This window comes from Podarcis erhardii (assembly GCF_964252035.2).
Source record: "Podarcis erhardii genome assembly, chromosome: 10".
Taxonomy (NCBI): domain Eukaryota; kingdom Metazoa; phylum Chordata; class Lepidosauria; order Squamata; family Lacertidae; genus Podarcis; species Podarcis erhardii.
The window spans coordinates 30,363,855-30,376,009 of record NC_138500.1 but is presented as its reverse complement, the minus strand read 5'-3'; the positions used below and the strand labels follow the sequence as shown (position 1 = coordinate 30,376,009).

Genomic DNA, 12,155 nt, shown 5'->3' with positions numbered 1-12,155 from the left:
TGCTTAACCTGCTGTAAGAGTGGATTTACAAGCCTCAGAATTGGTGCACCTTGTTCCAATCAGACTCACTGGGTCATTACCACTCTATTCTAGATTAAACAATGTGGGAACAGGGAAGAGGCTGGGCTGCACTGCACATATTTAAAATGTCATCTTTCTTTGACACAGTCTGCTTTCTCTCCCCAGTACAGCAGAAACCTAGTGTGCACTGGCACTATTCTATTAGAGCCCTGAGCACTGTAGCTCTGCATTCGTAAACAAGTTCATTATGGCTTTGGGATGGGAATGGACTGCCTTATTCAATCTCAATGAAGCAAGTTGCTGAGTGATTGTATCACTTTATTTCTTTATAAAGTGGTACCTCAGGTTACATTCGCTTCAGGTTACATACGCTTCAGGTTACAGACTCTGCTAACCCAGAAATATTACCTCGGATTAAGAACTTTGCTTGAGGATAAGAACAGAAATTGTGCTCTGGCGGCACGGCAGCAGCAGGAGGCCCCATTAGCTAAAGTGGTGCTTCAGGTTAAGAACAGTTTCAGGTTAAGAACAGACCTCCAGAATGAATTAAGTTCTTAACCCGAGGTACCACTGTAATTGAAATTCTTTCAGTAAAATGTTAATAGAAAACCCTCTACCTCCACTGAAAATGGCCCTTTTTTAAAGTTATAAATCAGGGTCTGAACGTACCAGAATTGTTCCTATCTCAGACTGACTAGATGGAGAGCGTTTGAACTCTTGCCCTTACCTTCATGACAGTATTATAGATGGAGATGAAGTTTGTGACCAGGTCAAGGTAACGGCTTGTGAAGACAAGTGCAAAAAGGATCTGGCTCTTTCCTGAGATACCTGCAGGCCAAAAAAGGAAATTAAATGAGCAGATGATAAAGGAAAATAAATAAGCCAGGAGAAGCGCCTGGGCCTTTGGCACTGGCATAATAAACAAACAAAGTCCTTAGTTGGGTGAGGAAGGTAGCAACTAGCACCACAAGCCACAAACTTCAGAGCTCCCCACAGAGGCGGACTTGAATCCTCTGGCAGCACAAACACAGCCTGGAGAGGATACCCTCCTGCCAAGTGAAGAGGCGCAGTCAGAGAACGAAAGGGTGCTGTTTCAGCTTCCACACAAGCCAGCTCCACTGCCAAGTGAACTGGAGAACCTGTGGATGACTTCCCAGGATCCAGGGTGGGAAGAAAGATAACCCACGCACCATCATTGTATTGATGCCCAACACAGAAAAGCAGCATAAACACAGTGGTTTGTTAAGGATGGGGACGCGGGTGGCGCTGTGGGTAAAACCTCAGCGCCTAGGACTTGCCAATCGCATGGTCGGTGGTTCGAATCCCCGTGGCGGGGTGCGCTCCCGTTGCTCGGTCCCAGCGCCTGCCAACCTAGCAGTTCAAAAGCACCCCCGGGGAGCAAGTAGATAAATAGGGACCGCTTACCAGCGGGAAGGTAAACGGCGTTCCGTGTGCTGCGTTGGCTTGCCAGATGCAGCTTGTCACGCTGGCCACGTGACCCGGAAGTGCCTGCGGACAGTGCTGGCCCCCGGCCTCTAGAGTGAGATGAGCGCACAACCCTAGAGTCTGGCAAGACTGGCCCGTACGGGCAGGGGTACCTTTACCTTTACCTTTGTTAAGGATGTTAACAATTGTAGGGGTAGATTACAGGATTCTTTGGGGAAAACCATTTGCTTTAAATGTGTGGTATGGATGTGAGCAGTGTTGCCTCTCTCTTCTGAAAGACAAGTTGACCTACAGTATATTGTCTGGAAACTTCAGGCAAATATACAAAGTGAGTGTAGAAAATAAATGGTAATGAAAGAAAACAAGGGGGCAGTGCAGGAGAAAGGTAATTGATCCCCAGGTGGCAGCAGTTTTTGTTCATGGAAACACAAAAAGATCCTTATGGTACTTGGAAAACTAACAGATTTATTGTACAGCTGGAGGCCACAAGAAGCCTGTTAGCGTTTAAGATGCCACAAGCCTCTTTTTTCTGTAAGAGACTAACATGGCTACCATCTGAATTTTGTTTGTAGGTTTTTCTCTACGATACTCCCTTACGTAGAGCTCAAAGAAAGGCAGCAAAGGGGGGGGGGGGAGAAGCAGGTAGGAAAGTGAGGAAGCCAGAGCAAGATTCACAGACTGCTGCTGCTAACCCTCTCTGCCCTAGCGCTGCTAGCGAACACACTATTATTATTATTATTATTATTATTATTATTATTAATTAAATTTATATACCACCCTTTAGCCAAAAATCCAAGGGCAGTGTATGACATTAAGAACATAATTTACGCGGTATAATAAAAACCACAATGCACAGCATAATGATAAAATAATCACAACAACAGTCCCCTCCCACACATTTAACAAGCCATAGATTGATTAATGGTCAAAGGCCTGGATAAAGAGGAATGTTTTCGACAATGTTCTAGACATCTCTCAAGATTCTACTATAGCAGCAGAGTTAAGGTGCCGACGGAGGCAAAGTAGTAGTTTGGCAAACAAGTTACAGGGAGCTGCCATAGATTCTACTGCCTCTTTGGGGCCAGTGTGCAAAAGGCCCCACAGTAACCAGAAAAGCTGTGCCAGATAGCATAGTGAGGATGAAGTGGAGGCAGCAAGTATGTCTTCTTACCTGCCTTCTCTGCCACTGAGTAAGCTAAAAAAATGTGCACTCGCCAGTGTTCAGTTGTATTTGTCTGGCGTTTCCCTCCACTTGTGTTCAAGCCATCTCCCAGATTGTTCGGTAGTATACCACAGAGCCAAACAGGCTCCACAAAGCACACGGGAGCTATCGTGTCAATGGCCCAAGCCATCCAGATATTGAACAGAAGCACCAGTCATAACAGCCAACCCCCTCCGCAGCCCTCTGGAAACCACTTGGATCCATCAGCCTCTGAGGGCAGACCATCCTAAAAGATCTCCCGCCTCTGCAGAGGGGGAAAGGTGCTGAAAGCCTAAAGCTCAACAAGAAGTCCTCCGACCATGACAAGGGACTGATATCAATATCCCATGCTTTCAGATCACCCTCTTCCCACCCAGCCAAAAAGGCAAATATTGCATGGTGTGCAATTGCAAGTGCTTGGGTTTTCCATGTTACACATGTGGCATGTCACTTGAGGTAGGGGTGTGTGCAATTCAGGCCAGCATGGCTGTTCTCCCCCCCCCCCAATATATATATATATATATATATATGCAGGTTTTGGTGTCCTCGGGTGTCTTCCCGTGTAAAAGTTGGGGTGTCTAGGCGACGTTTCGACGAGGTCTCACTCGTCATCTTCAGGCTGGTGCTTTCGGCTTCTTGTTACTGGAACAGAGCAGGATCTCAGTGTTTGAGTTCCTATAAATACTGTAGAGGGGGTGTGGTGTATAGCCTCCAATGTTCTGGGCAGAGAGGAAGTTCCCAGGCTAGTGTGCCTTTTCTTCTTTTGTTCCTTAATTACTTGAGAGATATCTTGAGTGATTTCTTGAGTGATATCCTGAGTACCACTTAGGTGGGTCATTAGGTGTGGATTAGTTGTTAAAGTCTTTGTGTCTTGACCTCTTGAACTTTGTGAAGAGTTTTCCTGAGAAGATGGCTGTACTGTACTTAGTTGTGCTCTGGCTTGGCTTCGTGTATAGGGGCGAGCTGTGGTTTTGTGGCTTGTGTCAGCCAGATCTGTGTAGGGATTGCAGGGGGGTGCAGCATCCGGAGGTGCCACCATGGATTGGCTACTGGATGGTGTCTGTAATTCATCTGTGGAGAGGGTCTGGGTTTGGGTCTGGTGTGGTTGATTGGTGTTGGCGTTCTGTGTGCCTCTGGATCTGGTGTCAGTTTTTGTGGGGAGGGCTAATTTCCAGATGTCTGGCAAGCGGGATGTGTCGTCACGCTTGTTCATGTTGTGAGGGTGTTTCTCTATCTCGATGGCTTCCATGATTATTCTCTTGTGGTGATGTTCCGTGTTAAAGAGCAATTTGGAATCTGCAAAATTAATTTCGTGTCCTGTTTCTTTCATGTGTTGGAAAAGAGAGGAAGTTTTTTCTTCTTTTTTGACGGCATTCTTGTGTTCTGCGATACGTGCATTTATTCGTCTGTTTGTTTGTCCAATGTACGTGGCTGGGCAGACTTTGCAGGGTATTTCATAGATCCCTTGGTTTTCCAACTGGATTTTATCCTTGGGGTTTCTGAGGATATTGGCTATTTTTTGGTTGGTGCAAAAGGCTGTTTTGATATTGTGTTTATGGAGGATTTTGCTGAAGATGACGAGTGAGACCTCGTCGAAACGTCGCCTAGACACCCCAACTTTTACACGGGAAGACACCCGAGGACACCAAAACCTGCATTCCTGTACCCGTGAAAATCTACGAAAGCATATATATATATATATATATATATATTTGCTTTCGTAGATTTTCACGGGTACAGGAATGCAGGTTTTGGTGTCCTCGGGTGTCTTCCCGTGTAAAAGTTGGGGTGTCTAGGCGACGTTTCGACGAGGTCTCACTCGTCATCTTCAGGCTGGTGCTTTCGGCTTCTTGTTACTGGAACAGAGCAGGATCTCAGTGTTTGAGTTCCTATAAATACTGTAGAGGGGGTGTGGTGTATAGCCTCCAATGTTCTGGGCAGAGAGGAAGTTCCCAGGTTAGTGTGCCTTTTCTTCTTTTGTTCCTTAATTACTTGAGAGATATCTTGAGTGATTTCTTGAGTGATATCCTGAGTACCACTTAGGTGGGTCATTAGGTGTGGATTAGTTGTTAAAGTCTTTGTGTCTTGACCTCTTGAACTTTGTGAAGAGTTTTCCTGAGAAGATGGCTGTACTGTACTTAGTTGTGCTCTGGCTTGGCTTCGTGTATAGGGGCCACAAGCCACAAAACCACAGCTCGCCCCTATACACGAAGCCAAGCCAGAGCACAACTAAGTACAGTACAGCCATCTTCTCAGGAAAACTCTTCACAAAGTTCAAGAGGTCAAGACACAAAGACTTTAACAACTAATCCACACCTAATGACCCACCTAAGTGGTACTCAGGATATCACTCAAGAAATCACTCAAGATATCTCTCAAGTAATTAAGGAACAAAAGAAGAAAAGGCACACTAACCTGGGAACTTCCTCTCTGCCCAGAACATTGGAGGCTATACACCACACCCCCTCTACAGTATTTATAGGAACTCAAACACTGAGATCCTGCTCTGTTCCAGTAACAAGAAGCCGAAAGCACCAGCCTGAAGATGACGAGTGAGACCTCGTCGAAACGTCGCCTAGACACCCCAACTTTTACACGGGAAGACACCCGAGGACACCAAAACCTGCATATATATATATATATATATATATATATATTTTCAAACTGCTCCCATCAATGTATCTTGCCAAACTAAGAGACCATTCTCAATCCTTGCTCAGTCATTTTGCTACCCTCAACACTTTCCATACTGATCAACCTTGAACAGTTCAAATGGCAATATTCACTCGGCCAGCCTCTTCTGTGTTGAGAGTGCAACAAGTTCCCGAATGCAGAGAAACGAGAGTAAACAGACTGGAATATCAAAGCTAGAAAAGTAGATTAGGGAGTCATCGTTGGTTTACAAGTTGGTGGCATTATTGCCATCTGGAGGGGCACTCTTGCACTACAGCACAATAAAAGCCAGATACAACTGCCATGGTGTGAAGCTATCTATGTATGGGTGATCCACTGATTGGAAACGAAGTACTATGTCCACCCCAAAACTTTGGAAGACACAAACAGTATTCAAAGTAGAGCTGCATATAAATGCCCCAATACCATCATGAACACAAATCAGCATGAATATCCAACAAAAAGGATGCCGGCTTAAAGGGTCCTGAGGTAAGGTGGACTATAGGAGAAAAAAGGCTGCCCATCCCTGCTTTGAGGTGCTGAAGACTCTTCATTGTTTTTGCAACACAAAAGAGTTGCCTATTATTCTTTCCTTTTCTTTTTTTGAATAGTTTAACATCTCAAAATAAACATTTTGCACAATATCATATAATCAATGACTTCCCTCCTTCCCCTTCCATGGTTCATTTTAGTTGTCTATCATTCCTGTGTATTTTACTATAACCATTTTAAGTCAGTTCTCCCACCTTACATCACTCAAATATTAAACTGTTGAATTTATCTTAATGCTGCCAGCGTTTTCAACCATGCACAGTTAATTCCCCTCTACTCAGCAAAAGTTTTCCACTCCTCTATCATTATTTCTTTTGAGGCAGTAAAATGAGAAAGTAAAATTATGCTGTTTATTGGATAAATGTTGTGGGCAGTTGCAAACATTTAACAGTCATAGGCATCTTCAGGTGAAAGAGACCAAAGACAAGTATTCCTGTCTCATTGTTTAAGCAGCAACGCAAGACGTGGCCCTGCAGTTTCCTTTTACAGTGATGCTCCTATACGTCTTGTTTTTCAGCCTCAACGGGATAGTGCAAAAAGGCAGGACGCACAGAAATTATGCTGAACGTACAGAACGAATCTCGATTCCACAAGTTCATTCCTCCTCCTGCTACAAACTTAAACAGTCGCCATACCCCAGGAAATATGTTGTTGGACACATACACCGCACCAGGGACTGTGATATGCCTACACTGTACCACTTCAACTGCCACATCACAACAACACTCCTTCTAAACGAATCTTGATTCCACCCACAAAGAGCGTAAGGGGGAGGGGGAGTTTAATGGAGTGGGAAGGGCTTGAAAGGAGGAAACTAGGAATGGAAGGAGAAGTTTTAACAAGAGGCCATGGAAATACTGCCGCAGAAGAGGAATGGGGAGAGGGGAAACCAAGAAAGTAAAAGTAGTTAGCAGCATACACTCTGGGACTCCATGAACACAGGCAGGCTTTGAGGTGGTGGGGAAGAAGATTAAAAGGCCCGCTGAAGTTCACAATCAAGATTAAATTGAGAACAAGCAGTGTATATTAAGACCATTTGTTGTGGTTGCTTTTTAACACCAAAACTTGGGAGATTAGATATATAGGAGACATGGGTGATGCACCTCCTAAACGGCACTTTTGGTTTTTCTGCATTTCATGCAGTGCTGTTTCACATTTTCAGTTCTGCACAGCACAGTCCTATATATGTTTCTTAAAAAGTGTCCTATGCTTACCTTGAAGTAAATATCCATAGGATTACAGACTTACTTAAGAGTGCTGTGTGGGAGTGAAAGGACTAGTCATTGTCCTGGGCAATCCATTTCTCTGTTCCCTGTCGATCAGGTTCCTTTGTTCTTTACCAGTTTACTTAAATCCTTGGCAGAGGTTTCCCTGGCTGTATTGTGCTTCCCAGCCCTCACCCCCACCTCTCTGCCCTGGGGAAATATTCTGTTTGAAATGCGGAAGGATTCCTGTCTTATTCACAAACACACATCCCAAGGCATTTAGTTTGCTCAGGTTTACGAAACGTGTTTTAGTTGGCGAAAAGGCCCAGAAGGAACCTACACAAGTGGCTACAAATCTCAAAATTTGCAGAAAGCAATGGTGACTGAAAATTGCATAAAGAGATATTGTAGGAGCATCTCTACGTGACATTGAAATGACCTCATCTGGGCAGGGTTGCCTGTCAATACAATGGACAGGTGTCTAGCATGAGACATGGTGAAAGTGTTGACCTCAGTGAGTTATCAAGTGCTATTTGCTTTAATAGCTGGTTCTCTTATTTCCTATCAATATTCCATGTTAATTCATTTATGCTGCATTGTCCTACAAAGCTACAGGGAAAGACTTAAAACATCCAGCTTCTTAGGCGAGCAGTCTAGGCTGTGGTCACATTCCTACTTACTGTGCACTCACAGAGTTTCCAGTGCTGTTTTTTAAATCTGTGCTCACACAACAGTTTCCCAAAATGCATATGCATTCCATACTTCCTTGCAAAATGCTACCGTTGGATGTGCTATTACTCAATCCAATTTGAGTCCTTAAGCCATTCCTAATTTATCTCTAGCAAATGTGTGAGCACCTTTGCACAGGGTGCCCCATCTGTGCTCCCTGGTGTGTACACCAACAAATCTGACACGAATGAAGTCGTGCTGATGTGAACAGCTAGAGGGGAAAGAGCTGTGAAACGCAGGGATGGGAGAACAAATTCACTGTGCTTGAAAGTGATAATGTGAACACACCTTAGGAAAAGATGTGTGACCCACGCAGGCTGAGGCCAAACCCAAATCCTCAGTCTCTGGGGCACAGTTTGTGCTCTGGTGATAAGTAACTCCCAGAAACTTTGTCTGCTCCCTTATTTTCCTTCTGCATTGTTTCTGCACCAGCACCTTGTCAACGGGATGAAGAGGGCAGGAGAACAAGAACTTACCAGCGCATGACTTTGATCTCCAGATCTTCCCCAGCAACATGATCATGGCTAAGAGGTGAGAGACATCACCCAGAATCCGAAATATGTTCATGCTGGCCAAAGAATGTCCCAGAGAGTCCTGAAGGAAAACCAGCTAGTTTAATATCCCGATAAGGATTGTGGCACTACAGCAGGCCTCTTCGCTTTTCTTAGTAGATGCTTTCTGGTTCCTCGCTTGGATAAAGGGTGCTTCTCTTCCTTTTTCTTCAACAGCCAAATGATTCCTTTCTATTCCAATTGAATATTCTGCTAAGTCTTTCCCTCTCTTGGAAGGATTACACTCACACTGCTATCTTTGTCTTCACCAGGATTCTGCAATGAGCTTAGAATTTGAACTTTTGGTCTTTTCCCTCTTGCTCACTTTGTCTGTAGGGAAGTCTTTGGTTCGCTGGCTCTCCTCCTAAGTCGTTCTGCTCCTCTGACAGAGGAGTGGAAGAACATCACAGCCAAAGCTTTGCAGTCCCAGCACAGGCACTGGGTGACGTGGCGTGGATGCTGTTTGTACTGAGGGTGGAGAAGGAGGCGGGAGCAACTAGGCCGAGTTAAACTTTCTCCTGCATCCTTCCAACTTCTCAAGTTACAACCTAGAATGTCGTTAAAGAGGAAAAGACAGTTAAGAGGGGAAGACACCCCTTTGCCAGCTTGAGGGGGAAATTAATGTGAATTGCTCCAGATTCCAAAGATTAGGGGGAAAGGCCCATTAGAAAATGTATTTCTTACTCAGGGCCCCAACGCAAAGTAGTGTCGCCAAACCCTCAGTGTTGTTTTGCAGACCTATTTTGTCTGCAAAGAGATTTGTAGGACCAGGGTCACAGGTTGCTTTCTTCATTTTAATTGGCTTTCCTTCACTATGTTCCAGTTTTTGTTGTCAGGAAGTATTTCTGCCAGGCATTTCCCTCTTGCTCAGGTCGCTTTGGGGACGTCAAAGAGTTTTGTGGCACCTTATAAACCGGCAACTTGTTTATAACAGCATCAACTTTCACTGACTAGAGCCCAGGTGCATGGAGCATGAACCTCGGTTGTCAGACACACACATGCAAAGCGGGGAAATGTAACCAAATGTAAAAGAGCTAAATGGCAATGGAATGCAGAAAGTACACAGCCTCTGGCAATTCAGTTAGAATAAAAATATTGGAAAATTACCACAGCAGCAGTAATTGGTGAGAACAAAATTGTCTTATTGTAGCTGAATAAATTAACACCTATAGTGGAATCCATTGTTTCTATTCCGACCCAAATTTAAAGAGCAGACCTTTTTGCTAAGTTTCTATTCAGCAGTTTCACTTGTGAGTTTCTCCTCAGTGAGCCTTTGTTTCAGGATGGCCACTGTCATGGCTTGTCCACAGTGCAGCTGCCACCTTGCTGAAGTGCGTCCCCTTCTGTCTTTTACAGCCCTCTTCCAAGTTAAAGGGCAAGGTTATCAAACTGGAAGCTTCCCTCCTTTTCCTGTGGAGACATGACCAGGGCTCTAAACTGCTCATGGAGCCCTCCAGAAGAACACGAGGTTTCTTAACAAGCAGCCTCCTGCACTTGCTGAGGCTCTTCGCTTCAGAAGTCGGCCCTTCAATTTTTCTATGGAAGGGAAATGGGATGTTCCAGAGCGTGAGGGACTTGCCAGGACTGCTCCTCTCCTTCACATGTGCGCACCAGTGAACTGAACCTTCAGATAGGATGGGTGTGTCACCCACTTTACTCTTAGCTCAGGGGAAACCTGAACATGAATTCTCTTACGTCTCTCATAGGCGCCGACTCCATGGGGCCTGAGGGGGCCCAAGCCCCCTCAAAAATTCGTTTGGGGGGGCTCAGCCCCCCCAATAATTTAAGAAAATTATTACCGTAAACTTCGCTCTATAACACGCAGATTTTTTCTCCTAAAAAGTAAGGGGAAATGTCTGTGCGTGTTATTGAGCGAATGTGTGGTCCCTGGAGCTGACTCGCCGGAGCGCAGGGGCAAAAATAGGCAAAAATCAGGCAAAAATAAGATCGGGCGGTCGGGCGGAGGGAAGGCGGAAGCTGCTGCTTTCCTGCATTCTGCCTCAGGGTCTTAATGCCCACCCGCTTCTGTTGCTGCGTTTGCTCAAACTCAACAAAGAGCAGGGAATCCCCTGCCCTCCTGGCAAGCAGAGGGTTAAGGAAAGGATTGAGTCCTTCCTTCTAATTCTTTCCTAGTCACACTGCGTGCCGGCTCCAGCCCACCACCTCCTCCTCTCCGTGCTCTAGGGACTCGCAGGTGGGAGAGAGAGAGAGAGGGCTGGCTTGGGGGGGGGACTTTTGCCTTCCTTTCCTCCCCCCCACCCCGTTAAACTCCTCCCCTGCATTCTTAGCCAGCTGCTTCTCCGCACACCCCTCTTGTGCTTCTTGTCCCTTCTGTGTTTTTCCTCCCCTCCCCATTTAAAACGTGGTGACAAAGCACGGATCCACATGGATCCTCAGGATTTTTGCATTGGGTCACCCCAAATTCACCATCAGATCACATAGCATGTTCATGGCTACATCTTGCACCAAAAAAATCACGCACCCACTGTTGCCTAGGGTCACAGTGGTGCAAAAACGTGGTTACAAAGCACGGATCCACATGGATCCTCAGGATTTTTGCATTGGGTCACCCCAAATTCACCATCAGATCACATAGCATGTCCATGGCTACATCTTGCACCAAAAAAATCACGCACCCACTGTTGCCTAGGGTCACAATGGTGCAAAAACGTGGTTACAAAGCACGGGTCCACATGGATCCTCAGGATTTTTGCATTGGGCTACTCCAAACTCACTGTCAGATATTAAAAATCTTTATAAAATAGAGAATTAAATACATACAGAATGTTAAATTTTCAGTTTTGAAATATTAGTACTAGTTTAGTACTGTATTTCTATATTACTATAGTACTGTATTAGTTATTTTCAAATACTTAAATATTTTTAGGGTGTAAGACCCAATTAAAGCCCGTTATTTACATACAGTATTACAGTATTTACATACAGTATTAGGCATACTGTATTAACTTTATTAACTGTATTAAAGCATTAACTTTGAGATATTATTTTTATTTAATGAACCCTCAGCCTTATTCAAAGTAAGCTTAAATTAGCTATTTCACTTATTAATCAAAGTGCTATTACTGTGCGACAGCAATATTTTATGTTTTATTCTTTTAATGATAGTTTAGGATTTATTTAAATATCATTTCAGTCTTTTCAGAGCTATATATTCACTGCTCTGTAATAGTCTATAAGCATAATTGTTACTGTAAATTAAATTAGCTTTTTACAAAAATACCGTGCGTGTTTATGTTTTGTTTCTTTTTTCAAAGCCAAAAAGTGTTTCAGGCTTGTCGAGTTTCCCGGAGTGTGGAGTTATAGAGAGTCGAGTTTTCGGGTTTCTAATGTTGATCATATGACTCTAAAATACTTTAAAAAAACTTTAAAACTCACTAATTTTCATCTAAAATTTAGAAAACTTCCCGGGGCAGGACCCCGGTATGGGCCCCCACAATATTTTTTATAAGTCGGCGCCCCTGACGTCTCTCACTGCCTGCTTCACGTCTGCTCGCCTATTGGCATGCGCACACATTCACGTATGTACATTAATATCGCCCTTCTCCCCACCACCCAAAGATGGGGAAATAAATCTCATTTGGAATGCTAGCACTGGGCCTTACTTCCAGGCATTTACCATGACCGAGTAAATAGGTAGAACCTTCTAGAACAGGGCCAGTCAAGCTTGGTAGCTTTAACTGAGGTGCTCGTGGTCATCATGACTTGGGCCTCATCAATAAGAGATGTCCTACTGGCTCCATGAGATGAGTTAAGCCA

At 44.5% G+C, this 12,155-nt stretch overlaps 1 protein-coding gene across 2 annotated transcripts in view; it reads right to left on the bottom strand.

Annotated features, from left to right (window-relative positions):
* The window catches only part of KDELR3 (KDEL endoplasmic reticulum protein retention receptor 3), a 17,450-nt gene extending 5,295 nt beyond the window's left edge, over positions 1-12,155 (bottom strand). For both annotated transcript variants that reach the window (XR_014160493.1, XM_081877727.1), the window contains exons 1-3: positions 12,040-12,155; positions 8,304-8,926; positions 749-849 (exon numbers count right to left, since the gene is read on the bottom strand). Coding sequence is in view for 1 of the 2 variants with exons in the window: in XM_081877727.1 (XP_081733853.1) it covers positions 749-849; positions 8,304-8,394 (192 nt within the window). In the remaining variant the exon portion in view is untranslated. The remainder of the gene's footprint in view (positions 1-748; positions 850-8,303; positions 8,927-12,039) is intronic.